The 16,619-nt window shown below is 60.7% G+C and overlaps 1 protein-coding gene across 4 annotated transcripts in view; it reads right to left on the bottom strand.

The window, feature by feature from the left end:
• Positions 1-2,919: 2,919 nt before the first annotated feature.
• The window catches only part of NCKAP5L (NCK associated protein 5 like), a 43,677-nt gene continuing 29,977 nt past the window's right edge, over positions 2,920-16,619 (bottom strand). For all 4 annotated transcript variants that reach the window (XM_056798286.1, XM_056798285.1, XM_056798288.1 and 1 more), the window contains 9 exons: positions 15,943-15,981; positions 15,038-15,157; positions 7,930-8,043; positions 4,963-7,580; positions 4,728-4,884; positions 4,564-4,645; positions 4,159-4,467; positions 3,902-4,044; positions 2,920-3,660 (listed from right to left, as the gene is read on the bottom strand). In XM_056798286.1, the coding sequence (XP_056654264.1) occupies positions 3,448-3,660; positions 3,902-4,044; positions 4,159-4,467; positions 4,564-4,645; positions 4,728-4,884; positions 4,963-7,580; positions 7,930-8,043; positions 15,038-15,157; positions 15,943-15,981 (3,795 nt within the window). In that variant the 3' untranslated portion in view covers positions 2,920-3,447. The remainder of the gene's footprint in view (positions 3,661-3,901; positions 4,045-4,158; positions 4,468-4,563; positions 4,646-4,727; positions 4,885-4,962; positions 7,581-7,929; positions 8,044-15,037; positions 15,158-15,942; positions 15,982-16,619) is intronic.

Here is a 16,619-nt window from a genome sequence, read left to right as displayed (position 1 = left end):
TTCTAAGGTTTAGACTTTGGCTGATAGGCTGGACTATCTTCTTTCCTCTGGATTGTCATGACGTTCTGACTCCGTGTTTGCCCATCCTTCCTCCTGGTGTGAATTGATCTGTATTGAGGGTTCTGCCTTTCTGTGCCAGATACCACAAGGTGGCAGTGCTAGACGTAAATTCTTCTGCCCATAGTTGGACTGTCTGCTCTCTAGCTCTATGGCTATCCTTAGGGGTTGCCATTTTCTTCCAGATTAAGCAGAACATCTCAGAAATAAATACTCCATGAGAGGGGAATAAAAGTGGGCATAGCAAAAGCATTCAGATGGCTAAACCTTTAAAATGAGGCAATACGGGCACAAAAAGATGTATGGCTCTTTGGGTGACTCCCACATCTCCAAGGCCAGCTCCAGCCTCTGCCTCTCGCCCCAGCTCAGACAAGTTATATGGACGCCCCAAGATGCTGTCTACCGGACAGTTCTACTTGCAGAATCCCCAGATGGGGCAACGAGGTGGCTAGGACGCGTTGCCAGCCTGTCTCCTGAAAATCTTAGTTTTGGTTAATTTGGTTTCTCCAAATCAACATAAATTCATTAAATAAATAAATAGTGATTAAGATACTATGGTCAAACGATGTGAATGGGTTTCAAAAGGATGGAAAATTGTTAATAAAGGTAGGAATGTTCCAAATCACTACTAATAAGTGGAAGGTCAATCAAAACAAGCCAGAGTTTTCCCTGTACAGCCAGCAAACAGCCAAAGATCTTTAGAAAAAGATGGCACCCGACCATGCTGGAGGGGTTGTAGAGAATCTAATGCATTGTTGGTGGAGCTGAGAATTGGTGCAACCATTGTGGAAAGCCATCTGGAATCGTGCAAATAAGTGACTAAAATGGTCCTCCCCTTTGACCCAGAGATTCCATTGCGAGGCATATGCCAAAAAAAGGTCAATAACAAAAGTTCCACGTAGACCAGAATATTTCTAGCTGGGGGAAATATAGGCAAAGCAAACACGAAACAAACAAAACATAAAATGCACAGCCGGAGAGGATGCTTGAATGACCCAAAGACTACTTCAGTCTGCACAGCCTCTCCCATGTGTGTTTGCTGTTTTGCTGGGAAAACTGGGTCTACGGGGCACGGCTATTCTTGATGGTCTTTGACTGGCTCCAGAATTCCGGGCTGGACGGGACATGCAAGTGGGGAGCAGAGGAGAGCGGAGGGGCTCTGATCAGGAGTAGAGCCGAGAGGATGACCAAAGTGCAAGCAGACACGGGAGCCAAGGACGGAGTGAGAACGGAGAGCAGAAGTGCGATGGCTCAAATCACCAGAATCCTGTGGGCAGCCCCTTCTGTTGCTGGCGTGCTGGCCCAAGAAACTTTGTTTTAATAAAGAATTCATTTCAAATTTAATTAAATTAAGTCATTAATCTCAAGTGAACAAAATTGCTTGGAAAGGGAACAAAAGAGGGAGCTCCCTGCCCCTGGGCACGTTCAAGGGGAAACCAGACCTGCACTCGTCTGGGATTCGTGTTTTTGGAGAGGCTTGTGGCCTGCGTGTGTGAAGCTGTTGCCCAGACTTCAAGATGCCCCTGGAGAGCTTCCCTAACAGGGCGCAGATCCGGACTACGGGTCAGCTGATAATCTTGTATGAAGTGCCTACTGTGTGCGGGTCTGGAAAAGACGCTCCTGACGGATGGAGAGCAGGAGGAGGAGCGTGTACGGCACCGTTAGACCGTGAGTTTTCTGTACCAGCAAAAGGCCCTCTTTTCAACGCATTCGACCAGGGAGATGCGGCCCACTTTTGCCTCTGAAGGATTCCAGGTACGGGGGCGACGGATGGGGGGAGAGCACAAGGCGGAGAGCCGCTGGATGCAGAGAGAAGGGGCTGGACATGCGGCAGGCGGATGGCCCGTGCGCGCCTGTCGCCCTGGCAACGCGAGGGGAGATCCAAGGACCACGGAGAGCATCTAGGAGGCCCGGATGGCAAGTCTTTTCTCAGGCCGAGGCGCTCCGTGTCCAAGATGTGGAAGGGACCAGCACGCGGTCGGCGGGGCACCAGATGCCGCCAAAACCTCGCCATCGTGGGACAAAGGATGGGTCGCGAGGGCCTCGCTTCTGATGTTTGGGAGGAGGGCAGGGAAGACTGAGCTCCTGCACGAGCTTTTCTGGAGGAACCCACGGAAATGACATCCGTGTTTAACGCTTAAATGAAAAATCTTTAACGTCCATGAACCGTCCAAGGGAAGTTAGTGGCAATAACGGGAATCTCTTCTGGCCATTGCCGGGTCCTCCAGGCATTTTCCTGGAGATCCTCCGGGTCGGTGCCTTTCCCTCCTGGCGTGGCGGGACCCCGTGGGGGTGTCCTTCGCCACAGTCACCCCCAGTGTCCGGTTCCTGCCCCCAGGAGAGTCCGGGCTGGGATGACTTGACAGGAAGGTTTTCCGGCGACGGCTCCCCGAGAGCTGCTGAAAGTGGCCCCCCAGCGGCCTGGTGGAGAGCCCGCTCTGCCCCCTTCCCTTCTCTGCCGCCCGAGGGCCGTGCGTCGGGGTGAGGCTGGGGGAGCCCTGGGGGCGGAGAGCAGAGGCCCTTTTTGCCTCTCTTTGTACCCGGGTCACCTGATGGAGGCTAGGATAGAGGAATGTGGGCGTCGCAGAGTCGAGGAGCTCAGAGGCTCCCCAGTCTGTGGCTGAATGGGTCCCCCCCTCCTGGTCCTCTAGGCAGATCCCTGGCCCGCTGCCATGCAGCAGACCGTCCCCCTGGCGGGCAGAGGCCAGGCCCCCCCCAGAGCCTCCTCGGCCTCGCCCCCCCCCCCAGAAGCCCCTTCCTCAGCATCCCGACTGGCCAAGGGGCTCCTGGGATAACTTTCCCGGGCTTTATCTGAAGTGCAGCCACATTCACGAGGGCAGAGAAATCAAGCCAAGCAGAGGGCGCAGGAGGGGAAATGACTTTAATATAAACAAAACTGTTCCCCAACGACAGAACCCCAAAGACCTGGGGAGGGGGCCAGGACAGCACCATCTACGAGAGCGATGAGGCCCCCGGAGGCCAGGGGACACGGAGGAGACGAGATGGGGGACGCCACACTCCGCGGCCTCCTCCCCCCTCGGCTGAGGGTTCTGGCCTCGTCCAGGGAGGGTGGCGGGAAACGGGGAGCGGCCGCTTAGACGGGAGGCCTAGTGGCCAGGCCATGGGGTCCGGCCAGCGGGGGAGCGGGGCAGGCCCAGCACCATAACACAGTGCCCCTGGGGTCCAAGACGGGGCAAGAGCAAGAGGAAAACCAGATGGACGCGGGCGATCCAGGCTGTCGGCGGGGCTGCAGCGCAGCTTCTTCTCCAGCTCTTTCTCCCGGGTGTGCTTCAAACGGGGTCCCCGGGTGGAGCAGCCCCTTCTGGTCCACAGAAGCCGGGCCCCGTTCTGGGCAGGGGGCGACGCGCGCCTCGGACGCCTCGGCCGGCATCAGCCTTGGCTCCCGCAGGAGGACAGGGAGTCATACAGGGAATCGCTGAGGGACTCCGACGTCTCCAGGCCAGGAGGGCCCCCCCCAGACGCCCGTCCGTCCTCCCCCATGTCCGAGGTGCTGGGCGTGCGGCTGCCACTGAACGCTGGGCCGGGGGTGCCCGACGGAGGCTGCCCTTCCTCTAGACGCTGCTTCCTCTCCGCGGGGGGGACCTAATGGACGGGAGCGGGGGTCAGGGGGGAGGGGGCAAACCCCGCCTGCCCCCAGCTGCATCCGACCCCGGCAGCCCCCATCGGTCAGGGGCCCCAGAGGCTGTGGCAAAGCAGGGGGAGGAGGGAGAGGCCGGGGACCAGCGGCCCATGGGGAAGGGCGCCGAGCTCACTGCTCCCAGGCCCCGGGGAGAGGGGGGACCCCTCCTACCATTCCCTTCGGGCCAGGCCTGGCGGCGCTTACCAGCGGGGTCCTGGGCAGCCCTTCCAGCTGATGGGGCGCGCAGAGGAACGGGTCGGAGGCGTTGGTGCCCGCGCGGGTGCTGGGGAAAGTCCAGTTTTTGGAGAGCTGGATTGGGGGCGGCCGTCCGGGATGCCCGCTGGAATCTGCCTCAGGAATGGAGAAGGCACCGCATTAGGGGGCACGAAGCGCCCAGACTTGGCACTGCATCCCCCGCCCAGAGAACCCCGCGGCCCCCCGCCCTCTCCGAGGGCGCCCACCATCCGTGCAGGCCTTGTGCCCGTGGTGCCTGGGCGTGGGAGAAAGCAGGGCATGGAACGTGGGCACACTCGGGTGCCGCCCGGCCACCAGCAGCTCTTCCACGGCGGGCACCTCCCGGTCCAGCGTCCTGGCGCGGCGGGGAACCTTGGTGAGGGGGTTGGGTCGGGCCGAGGGGTCCGCGGGGGCCGGGTCCAGGCGAGAAGGCTTTGGTTTGGGGGGGTTTTTGCCGGGGGCTCCGCCGCTGCCGTGGTCCGGCGGCGGGAAGGTGCCGATGCCGCTGTCCAGGGTGCGGGTCAAGGAGCCGCAGGCTGGGGAGGAAGGGCAGAGGGAAGAAGGGGAGCTCGGGCCTGGCTCCCCCCGGCCGGCCGAGATCGTGCCCATCCCCCTCCTGCGACAGCACTGACCTGTGAAGTTGGGGGCCGGGATGGGCTCGGCGAGGCCGTCCTCAGGAGGGGCCACTTCCCTGGGCGCTGGCTCGCCGCTCTTCTGTGGAGCGGAGGACGTGCTCAGGGCCCGCGGCTCCCGCCCCCCCCCATATTGCCCCCCCCCGCTGCCCCTCCCCCCTTACCTTCCCGGAGGGCTTGTGGGCGCTCTGGGCCACCAGGCCGTTGCGGGGGCTGCGGAGGGCCGGGGGGCCCTTGGCGTCGGGAGTGGCCGGCGCGAAGTCTCTGAAGTCCGGCTTGGGCTCCTGCCAGCGCTCAGGGGGCAGCTCCTTCCCATCTACCCTAGGTGGGGGAGAGCACGAAGGCGGGTCAAGGCGGGCCCGGCGCCCGGCCCCCTCCCGCCCGGCCCAGCCCCCGTACCGGTTGAGCAGCTGCTGCATGAAGGTGTCGGCCCCCTGGTAGACCAGGGCCAGCTGGCTCTGGGCCTGGCCCAGCACGGCGTCCCCACTGCCCCCGGGCCCCCGGGCCGGCCCCCCCGGGCGTCCCCGGCCCTGCCGGCTCAGGTAGGCCTTCTCCTCCTCCAGGGCCTTGCGCAGGTCCTCGGCCTTGGCCATGAGCTTGGAGATGTTGAGGCTCTCCGGCTCCAGCCTGCGGGCCTCCTGCTTGGCCCCCTTGGGCGGGGGCGCCCCCGCCGGCCCGTCCTTGCTCTTGCCGGGCTCGGCCCGGCGGCTCAGGGCGGGCAGCTTGCTCTTCTTCAGGCCGAACCAGCTGACGATGCTGCTCGAGTTGCGGTGCTTGGCCTCGGCGCTCGGGGCCCGGTCCTGGCCCTGCAGCCGCAGCACGTTCTCCTCGATGCCCTTCATGACCTTCTCCTCGATGGCCGAGTGCGGCGCCGGCCCCTCGGGGCCCCCCGCTTTGGGCACGGGCTGGGAGGGGGGGCCGCCCTCCGCCCACGGGGGCCCCTTGCCCTTCTCCTTGGGCACTTGGGGGGACGCCCCCCGCGGAGCCACCTTGGTGGGGGACTTGGAGGGCAGCTTGGTGGGGCTGCCGTGGGGGCTCTTGTTGGGCTTGCCTGGGCTGGGCACGGTGGTGGGCAGCTTGACCGGGGTCCGAGGGGTCTGAGGGCACAGCGCCCCTGCCAGCCGGCTTTTGGCCAGCTCCACTTTGGTGAGGCAGCCGCGAGGAGACACGGGGTCCAGGTCGAGCCGGGCGCCCATGGAGTGGGAGGAGTAGCAGCGGGGCCCGGGGTCCCCGGGGTCTGGCTGCTTTAGGCTGCTGGTGCCCGAGGGCACCGCCCCCCGCGGGGGCGCCTTGGCCTCCGCGGGCTCCCCGGCCCCTTCCCTCGGCCTCCCCGGGGGCCGGGCTCTCTCGGCCCCGGCTTTTCCGGGGCTCCCGTTCTTGTCGCCGCCGCTCGGCGCTCCCTCCGAGCCCGGCTTTGCCTTGCCCAGGACCGCCAGCCGCTCCCGGAGAGGCGGGCAGCCCGGCTCCCCAGGCCGTCTCCCCACGCCGTTGCCTGGCCTCTTGGAGGAGCCGCCCGTGCTCTTCCAGCCGGCCTGGGGAGATTCTTGTCCAGCCTTCTCGGCACCCTTCCCCTGGGCACCCCCGTACGGGCAGGGGCCGGGTGCGCCCCGGGGAGCCTGGTCTCGTGTCTCCGGGGCCAGCTGGGGGTAGCCGGACGACTGCAGCGGGGAGACGGGGGGCTCCGGAGAGGGCCCCGCAAAGGAGCTGGCGGAAAGGTCCAGGACGTCTCCGTAGCGGGCCGGGCTCGGACACGCGGGGGGCTCGGAGAGGACGGAGGGGGGGCCCGCAGGGGCGGGCCTCAGCGGGAGGGCGTCCACGACGATGACGGGCGGCGCGCCGCCGGGCTGGCTCCGGGCCACCCTCTCGGGAGACAGCTCGCCCCCAAGGCCACGGTGGGGAAGCAGGGGGGAAGGGCTGCCCTCTGGCCCGCCGTTCCAGCAAGGGATGCGGGAGCTTCGGGCCAACTGGGGACTGAGATGGGGGGTGCCGGGGCTTGGGGCCTTCTCCGGGGCCAGAGACAGCTTCAGGAAGTTGAGGCTCTTGGGAGGGGAGAAGGAGAGGTCCTGGGTCTCGAGGGGGGACGAGGGGCTAATTTGGAGCTCGCTTTTCACCTGAGATGAGGAATGGGGGTAGCTGGGCCAGGGGCCTGGGCCCGCAGAGCTGTCTCCTCCCCCCACAAACACGCTGAGGAAGGGGACGGCCCCGTCACCCTCTGAGGTAGTGCTGAAGCCCGGCCTGAGAGGCTCGGGGCCGCCCCCGCCCCAGGCTGCCTTGGGGAGGCCTTTGGCTCTCGGGGCCTCGCCGGGCAAGGGTGGCTGCCCCGAGCCGGGGCCGTAGGCGGGGGTCGTGTCTCCGCTGTGGGGTCCCCCGGCCCCCGAAAGGAAGGCCTGGAGGTAAGATTCCGTGTCCTCCAGCAACTGGCCCAGGTTCAGCTGCTTCCGGGCCAGGGCGTTGAGCAGGGCGGCAGGTGTCAGGGCCTCCCCCGGCTCCCCGGCCTCATCGGAAGAGGAGCTACTGCTGCTGCCAGGGCCGCTGTGGAGGCTGGGCTGGGGTGCCGGGGACCTCTGGGGCTCCCGGCCTGTGCCCCAAAGCCTCCCCAGCTTCTCCTCCTCTGCGCGGGGGCTCCCCAGCACGGGCTCCCACCGGAGCAGTCCCCCCAGGCTGCTGGGGCCCAGGAGCAGGCAGGATGCCCACGGGGCAGGCTCCGGCAGAGGTGGCGTACACACCTCACCGTTGACCGGTTCTGGGGAGCCCAGCCGCTCCCCGGGGCTCCACTTTTCACCCGCCTTGCCCTTCAGGGAACAGTCGGGGTGGAGGCCAGGCTCCCCCTGGGGGCGCTGCCCCGCTGCCCGCCAGGAGGCCGTGGGGGGGTGCAGCAACAGAGGGTCCGTCTCTTCCAGGCTTCTCAGCACCTCTAGGATCTGAGCCTTTTTCTTCAGAAACGGGGAAAGGGCATCCAGCGGGGGTCCCAGGCCCCCCAGAGCCACCTGCTGCTGCTGCTGCTGCTCACAGCCTACCTAGAGGGAAGAGAGGCTTGAGGCCGGGGATGCCCGGGTCCATCTTCGCCCAGCAGGACACACGAGCCCCCATGAAGCCTTCAGAAAGCCCGGGCCCAGCCTCTGGGGCCAGCCCTCTCCCTCCCGGGCCGGGGTCTCTGGGAGCGAGGCCAGCGTGGTTCTTAAGGGGGCAGCCCCCCCCCCCCCCCGGGGCTGTCGGGGCAAGGCCCTTCCCAGAAGGCCCAGCACGCCAACGAGAACCGTGCCACCTGCTGGCCTGGTGTCAGCAGGCAAGCTAGCCCCAAGCAGGGAAAACCCAGCGGCTTCTGGAGGCCAGGCAGCGGCCAGGCTCCCCCCCCCTTCCCCGTACCTCTTTGGGTCCGGGGCGGGGCCCCATGGGCAGTAGGGCCGCCGGGCCCTCCTCAGCGTTCAGGAGCGCGGGGGCCAGAGGCTCGGAGATGGGCTGCAGCGGGTGTAGCGGGAGCTGAAAAGCAGAGGCAGTCAGCAGGGATCCCCCTGCACAGGGAAGGGCCCGCCACTCCCTGGGTCTGAGGGAGCCGCCAGCCCTGACCCCTGGGGCCTGGGCCTGGCAGCTCCTCTGAGAGGACGGGGGCCGCCAATCAAGGGGACCACGAGGGCCAGCCCTGGCTGCCGGAGCCAGGAAGCCCAAGCCCACATCCCTCCGTGGCCCAGCCAGTCTGGGCCTGCTTCCCTGCTGAGAACGAGGCTCGGGGACCTCAGCAGTCGTGGAAGGACCCAAATCCCCGACCAACAAGTGCGCCATCGTGAACCCGGCCTATACTGGCCTCCACTGGACACCTAAGCTGGGAGGCCCAGCCCAGCCCAAAGCCACAGCTTCTCCCAGGGCCTCTCTCAGGGAGGAGGCCCCAGTGCTGTCCCCCTGTGCCGGAGGGGCGCTCTGTCCCCTGTGCCGGAGGGGCGCTCTGTCCCCTGTGCCCGAGGGGCGCTCTCTCCCCTGTGCCCGAGGGGCGCTCTCTCCCCCTGTGCCCGAGGGGCGCTCTCTCCTCCCCTGTGCCCGAGGGGCGCTCTCTCCCCCTGTGCCCGAGGGGCGCTCTCTCCTCCCCTGTGCCCGAGGGGCGCTCCCTCCCCCGTGCCCGAGGCCCGCTCCCTCCCCCGTGCCCGAGGCCCGCTCCCTCCCCCGTGCCCGAGGCCCGCTCCCTCCCCCGTGCCCGAGGCCCGCTCCCTCCCCCGTGCCCGAGGCCCGCTCCCTCCCCCGTGCCCGAGGCCCGCTCCCTCCCCCGTGCCCGAGGCCCGCTCCCTCCCCCGTGCCCGAGGCCCGCTCCCTCCCCCGTGCCCGAGGCCCGCTCCCTTCCCCGTGCCCGAGGGGCTCTGTGTCCCCCTGTGCCCGAGGCCCGCTCTCTCCCCCATGCCCGAGGCCCGCTCCCTCCCCCGTGCCCGAGGGGCGCTCTCTCCCCCTGTGCCCGAGGCCCGCTCCCTCCCCCGTGCCCGAGGGGCTCTGTGTCCCCCTGTGCCCGAGGCCCGCTCTCTCCCCCATGCCCGAGGCCCGCTCCCTCCCCCGTGCCCGAGGGGCGCTCTCTCCCCTGTGCCCGAGGGGCCCCGACCCTCTCGCTGGGCACCAGCTCCCTTCGGCCCCCGGCAGCAGTTCTCCAAGACCTCCCTGTGAGCTGTGCACAAGCTCCAGCCTGGCGAGGGCAGACGCTCACCTCTGGGGCCCCAAAGTCCTCTGATCTGCTGCCTACAAGGCGCTTTTGAGCGTTTCCCACAGGAAAGGCAGACGGGGAACTAGAAGGGGCCTGGCCGGCTGTTCCCAGGCCCAGGCACCCAGCAAACAAAGGCTCTGAGGCGGGCCGAGACCCCACTTTCCCAATTGCGGCCTCAGGGTCCCACTACCCTCTGCTGTAGGAACCAAACTCTGGTGGAGCCTATCAAGATGATTCTAGATCTTGGCTCGGAAGCCCATCCAGGAGTCTGCAGCCATCTGGCAACAAGGAGAAGCCGAGCGGGCGGGGCCTGACCCGGGTTCCAGTCCCGCCTCTGCCAAACTCACAAGCCCTTTGACTTTCCGGGGCTCTGGGTCCCCGTTGCTAAAGAGGATTCAACCGTGGGGCTTTCTGATGCCATGATCCTCTGGTTCCCAATCCAGACTGCAGACGCCACAGGGGTATTAAAGCAAAGGCGAGAAGACGCTTTTGTGAAAGAACTTCAGAAACTGGCTTGAAGGGGGCAAGGGTGGATAGATCCAGTTGATTCTCCAGAGTTCATAAACCAGGGCACAATGTAATCCTAAGCCTTTCATTCTTAGCCCATCTTTTGAGGAATTAGGTGGCGTAATGGATAGTGCCAGATTTGAAATGAGGAAGACCCGAGTTCGAATCCAGCCACAGACCATTTACAATTGCTCAGTTACCCCCTTCTAAAGATATTCATTCTGGTTTCTTAGGCCACTTCCCACAAGAGTCAGATCCACATCCTTAGCCTATTAGCATCATGTAGTATTTGATAACCTAGTTCAATGCAAATGAGCACAGATTAACTCGGTATGCTTCCGTTTCTGCCCCTGTAAAATGGGGATAACAACAGCACCTGCCCTACAGGCTTGTGTGGATGGAATGAGACATTTGTGCAGTCTATCGCGGTGCCCGGCACGTGGTAGGTGCTGCAGAAAGCACGTTCCCTCCCCTTCAGTACAGGGAAGATCTTCACAAGCAGGCTGGTCACAAGAGGAGGGATTCTTTGGCCGAGGCAACCACGAAAGGAAGGAACCTCCACAGTGGTGCTCAGTCCTCTGAGGCCCCCTGCAATGCTGCGAGCGGCAGGCGGGTGGGAGAAGGGGCAGAAGACACGAAGACTCCGTTCTGGGACTTGCACAAAGATGCACCCGACCAGCAGTTCTCTGTCACCGCCGTCGGCAGCGATCAGGCGCCTACTCTGGGCCGTGCAGTGAAGACACAAGAGCGGGCGAAGGCCGGCCTGCCCTGGGAGAGCCGCACGCTCACAGACTCCCTGAGAGAGGCAGGCCGCCGCCGCCGCGGAGGCCACGACAGGAGAAGGCCAAACTGAGGCGTGGTCCGCCGGCATTCGGGCCGACACACAAGCGCGCCACCGGACACTCATCTGCCCGAGTGCAGGCGTGGGTGAAGACGCCAGACGGCTTTTGTTCACTGCGCGAAGCACGGTGGGCGGGCCGCTCCCCAGAGGCCCGTCAGTGGCACTTTCCAGAGGGCTCAGACGGCTCAGGGCAGAGGGGTCGCCCGCCTTGACTGGCGCTTGTCACGCTTTGCTGGGGAAAGCCTGCTGCCTAAGCTCCGAGCCCTCGTGGGTGCTGGCTGGGCCTTGCCTGATGCTGAATGCCGTCTACAGGCTTGTCCAGGACAGACCTTTTGGCACCCCCACCATGAAAGCAGCCTCCGCACCAAGGTCTGCTGCCAAGGAGACGAGGTGCGGCAGTCCGGGCTCAGCCCGCGTCTCCAAGCGCCGATACTTGATGACGTCAGGGCCAAGCTGGCTCGGGCCCAGGAAGTGGAGCCCGCAGGGGGCGAGGGGAAGGCGGGCGGCTCAGACCCTTCCGGGCCGTGGGCACATCACTTCGCCAACAGCCTAGTCTCTGCTCTTCTGCCTTAGAAGCGACACGGAAACAGGAGAAAGGGCTAGAAGAGGGGAGGTGGGGCTCCTGCCCAGCCAAAGACACCCCACGGCACCCTCTGAAGTGAGACTTGGGGCTGGAACGGGCAGAGCAGAGGCTGCGGAGCGACGGTCAGCATTAACATCGAAGCAGGCAAAGGCACAGGAACGGAAAGCTACGGCTCGCCCGGCTTACTTGAACGCTGTAGAGGTGGTCAGAGAAGGGCCCAGAGCGGCGCGGACGTGGAGAAGTCGGTCTTCTCCCCCCAGAGTGAAGGGGCTGCCTGAGCTCCGCGGCCCCCTCCAGATCTGAGTGTCTAGACGTGTTTCCAGAACGCCTGGCCCCGGAGTCGGGGAAGTGGGGTCACGCCACGATCCCCTCGGGGAGGACCTCAGAGAAAGGAAGCCCACCCGGGGCAGGAGAGACCCGTCCAGACTACTGAACAGGCCATTCTCCCTCTCCGGGTGAATGTGAAAGGCAACATCACGGCCCAGAGTGTGTGGCAATGAGGGATCGGAGAGCAAGAGCCCGAGGACCAGAGGCTCTCCGTTCAGACAGGAAGTGTAAAGGGACCCATTCGCGGAAGCAGGGCCTCTAAAAGAGCGGCGACCACATGGGTGGGGAAGTGTTCTCACTGAGAAAAGGGATCCAGAAATCGTGAGCAACTCCGGACCCCGACACCTAGGCCGGAGCAGCCTGCGGGCAAGCTGTCGAGGCTGTTCTACGCCGGGCCACACGAGCACTCAGGATCACTCGAGGCCCTCCACTGCCCGCCACTGTCACAGAGGTCCAGCTCAAGCCCACAGGAAGAGGACGCTGCTGGAACTGGCAACGTCTCCAGAGGCTACTGTTTGTAAACGGCCTTATGTTTATGGCCGATGGGAGGCTGCTCTAACTGCAGCGAAGGGAAAACAAATCAACACAGAAGAAGGCCCATTTTCCAGACTGTGGTAACAACGCCGTTGAGCCGACCAGCCAAGAGCTGGTCCCTCCGTGGCCTTGGACAGACACTGACGGGAGCGAGCTAGATTCCCAATGGAAAAAAAAATGGCGGCCAGCAGGCTGACTGCGCTGGGAACGGTGGGCGCTTCTTCCCGAGGCGGGCCATTCCGGGCTGGGACGAATACCAATCATTAAAGACAGCCACGTAAAAGGCAGGAATGCGGGCCAGCAGGTGACCAACGAACACGAACAAGAGGATTCTAAAAACCCCAACAGAAGCCCAAGAGAAATGGAGAAAAGGACATCATAAAAGCGGACGGAGAGAGGAGGGACACTCCTGGCACCGTGGAATGCCAAGCAACGGGGAGGGAGGCTCGCCCACGGCAGAGGCAGAATCCATGGCGAAGCTCTGCCCCCCGGGACAGATCCTGACAGCGGGGAGATCACAGCTTCTTGCCATTATCTATCCGTCCTGTCCAGAGAGGAGCTTAGGGGTCTGTGTGTTTCCCAGTGACGCTGTCCCTATCGCTCCCCTTAGAGGGGATAGTGGACATCCGTGAACAGTGTTGGACTTGGAGTCAGGAAAACCCGAGTTCAAATCTCAGCTCAGACATTCACTAACTGGGAAAATCACTTGCCCTCGCTCAACCTGTTTCTTTACAGTACTTACCTCTTGTTGTGAGGATCAAATGAGACTTATTTGGGGGTGCATTTCAGGCAGAGTGAATAAAGTGCTGGGCCTGGAGTCAGGAGGATCTGGGTTCAAATCCAGCCCCATACATGCTGTCACTAGTTGTGTGACCCTGTGCATGCCCCTTAACCCGTCTGCTTCAGTTTCCTTATGTGAAAAATGGGCACACTAATAGCGCCTAACTCCCAAGTTGTGCGGATCAAATGGGACAAGAGTCTTACGTACAGCACCTGTCACATAGTAGGTGCTCTATGAATGCTCACGAGTTCTTCATTCTTGCCCTTACCAGGGACCAGCCCACTTGGTCTTCCTACCGGCCGATTCCCCAGGGTCTCTACTCCTTTGTTCCTCGATGAGCTCCCGGGAGCCTCTTCATCACCCACTGGGTGGCTTTAATTCTCGCAGTTTTAGTCCACAGGTCACCTCCAGCGACGCCAGCAGAATGTTGGCATTAACAAGATGAGTCTGTTTACATAGGAAAGCTTGGAGTTGTTAAAGAGCTTTGCAGTCTACTGAAGGCAAATTAGCTTGATTTCTTGTCCAACTTCAGCCTAAATCTGCTGCTCATTTGTACAGGCTTTCCCCCTAAACGTAGGTCCCATCTGGGGCAGCAGATTCATCGAGGAGTCAGGCCAAACTTGAGCAGTTCAAGATTTCTTCCAAGAGGCCTCCCAAGCTCCGGGCCTTGGAGGGACCCCCCTCCCCTCCCGGACTCTGTGCAGGGTCCAATCCCCCACAGCGGCGAGCCTTCCCCTTTAATACAGCTCTTGATGTCTTTCAAAGCATCTTGAATGACTGATAAGGTGAATGGAAGCCACCATGTTGGAAGAGAACTGTAATACATTGCTTTGCTTTCTAGTAAAACAATATAGACATTTTGGTCTTGTATTATTTACACCTTTCATTCAATTGTGAAATGGAAATGGAGAAGATATGGTCCATGCTTGAATCTCAATTGCAGAAGCCTGCTTGTTCCTATCCTCATTAAGGCTGCTCTCCATCTGTACAGGTGAAGTATGCATTTAGGTTGTAGTTGCTGATCCCCTTTCAGCTGCCTTTTTTGGGTCTTACAAATTATACTTGGAGATCAAAGAGACCTGAATAAACCATTCAATCTAGCCATCGAGGAAAGGAATTTTCACTCAAACAACCTGGCAAGTCCTTGTCCAAGGAGAGGCACCTGGCACCTCAGAGGGCAGTCCATTTCCCTTCTGAATAGCTCTAATTCATAAAAAGTTTAAGTAACGAGGTCTCAGGGTTTTTCCCCTCCTTCAAAAGACTTCATGAATAGACTCCCCACGCTCGCCGTGGTATTTCCTCCAGCTTGATTCTCCTTTACGTGTACTTGGCTCCAATTCAGTTGCTTTTCCTGTCTTTGTTCTCTCTCTGTCTGTCTCTGTCTCTCTTTTACCACCCCCAAGAGCCAAGCTGGGACATGGTGTTAGCGGTAACTCCATTGCCCTTGGTGGTGAAAATGGGTTTCTAGCTATAATCGTTTTTTCAGACAATGACCATTTTCCTTCTGTTTGTTGGGCTCCTTTCATTCTGACACTTAAATGTCCTTGGGAGGACTTTACTGACTATTATTATCCTCTTTGGGATAGCAAGGCAGCAGATCGCTAGGTATAGATATTTCAGTCAATCAGCGGAGCTCTGAACTGCTTTCCAGAAAAGCTGGGTCCATTCACGGCTTTGCCAGAATCCTAGAATGCCCATCTTTCCGCAGCCCTAAGGCCTGGACTTGATGATGTTTATCCAACTGAAGAAGCATTTGGTGCCTTCTAAAGTTCTCCCCAGTTCTCTCTGCCACTTAAGACTGGAGTCTTTCTCATCATGCTTCCTGTTCGGATGCTGTGAGGAGGCCAGATCCCTGGACAGCAGCAGCGAGGCCTCCTCTAGGAGTTTGGAACTGCTTTTCCAGGTCCCATCCTTCCTTCTCCTGGCACAGCTTGGAGGGAGGGAATGAGTACTTTCTCCCTACACTAATAAGTGGAGCCTTTCTAGATGACAAGGCCAATGTGCTGAGGAGCTCTCAGGCGGTTTTTATCCCATCTTAGCTTCTCTAATCCACGGGGACTGGGTGGGTTCTTCCAACCCCCCACCGATTCCTGGCTGGCTCATAGACCCTGGGAACATAGATGGAGACAGTCCCCTATTCTGATATTCACGGAAAAGGCGATCACCAGAAGGGTGTGGGTAGGCAGTCGGGCCTTTTTTTTTTTAAAGGAAAGAAAAGCTTACCTGTGGAAGAGAACCTGCTGAAAGCTGTAACTTCTGCTGAAAGAGAGTGCTCAATGTCTGGTTCTGCCTCTCCAAGTCAAATACCCTCCTCTTCAACTTGATGCATTCTTCTCTTAAGTCCTTGCGCACCCAAGGGCAGAGAGCAGATGGGAGGGAAAAGGAGACAGGATTAGCCCAGAAGCATCTCCTTTCCCTCTCCAGGACCTCGGAAGGGCCACCTGACAAGTCGCTGGCCGACTCATCCCCAGGTGGCCTCTGCCAGAGACGAGGGACTTGGCAGGACAGAGACAAGTTGCCCTCTCTGCTTTCTGACTTCTGCTCCCACGCTGAGGGAGTCCCCATCATCCCCAATGAATCTAAACTTTTCTGAAAACTCCATTCATAGGTTCAGCAATGGTAAGTAGTAAGTGCCAAGAAGTTTACTAGAGGTCGAAGCAAGTTAGGCTCGCTTCAGGAAGTGTCTCCTCCCCTCGCAAAGGCCGACGTCCCAAGGTTCCGTGTCAGCAAGACCACTTCTATTTCTGTGGCATCGGCCCATCCAGGAACCCACCCAGCTGTTCGCCTTCTCCTGGATGCCATCTTATACACTCCCAGGAGTGGCCGTGTTCCTGGTCACCAGATGCCATTTGGCAAGGAAGAAGAAATCAGATGGGACCAAGCACAGGGCTAGAGCCACAAGCCACGGAGAGGAATCTAGAATGATCTCCAAAGCCTACACTTTACTAAGAATGGGAAGGGATTAGTTTCAGGGCCAATGGAAAAGCAGCCGTCCATCCCACACCTCGGAGAAACTATCTCCAGAAGTCATTTCTTCAGCTTTTATTCATAGGGCTCCTTGGCCAACCAAGTGATGTGGGGAAGGGGCAGAACCAGCCTCTAAGCCCAGAGCCAAGACACCCCCTTACCTTCTGATTCAGAAGAGCCTGTACCACATGGTTAGCCACCTAGGAGACAAAGAGACACAAATGTCAGGCATCATAACAGCAATTCCTTTTTTTTTTAAACCCTCACCTTCCATCTTAGAATCAATACTGTGTGTTGGTTCCAAGGCAGAAGAGGGGTAGGGGTAGGCCATGGGGGTTAAGTGACTTGCCCAGGGTCACACAGCTGGGGAGTGTTTGAGGTCACATTTGAACCCAGGACCTCCAGACTCTAGGTCTGGCTCTCAATACACTGAGTTATCCGGCTGCCCCCTCAATTCCTTTTTTTAAAATAAATTTTTATTGATGATTTTTAGGTGCAAGGTGGCCAGATGATGAAGGGCTTTGAATGCAAAGCTGAAGACTCTGTAAATAGGGAGCCACTGGAGTTTATTCACGGAGGAAGCATTTTGTGTTTTGTAAAATTGATCTAATGGTGGAAGGACTGGAGCAGGCAGAACGTGAGGGAGACTCACCCACAGACTCTGGAAGGAGGTGAAGAGTTCCTGCACTGGGTGGCAGCAGTGTCAGAGGAGAGAAGGGGACACAGACAAGAGATATAGGTGGGGGAGTGAGGAAGAGAGGAGGTGAGGATCACCCTTGGGAGTGGTGGGGAGGGAAATAGTGAATCCTTGTTTTAGACACAATGATCTTAAGATAGG

The sequence above is a fragment of the Monodelphis domestica genome, chromosome 5, assembly GCF_027887165.1.
Source record: "Monodelphis domestica isolate mMonDom1 chromosome 5, mMonDom1.pri, whole genome shotgun sequence".
NCBI lineage: Eukaryota > Metazoa > Chordata > Mammalia > Didelphimorphia > Didelphidae > Monodelphis > Monodelphis domestica.
Note: the sequence above shows the minus strand (reverse complement) of the source record. Positions and strands in the feature narration are given on the sequence as shown.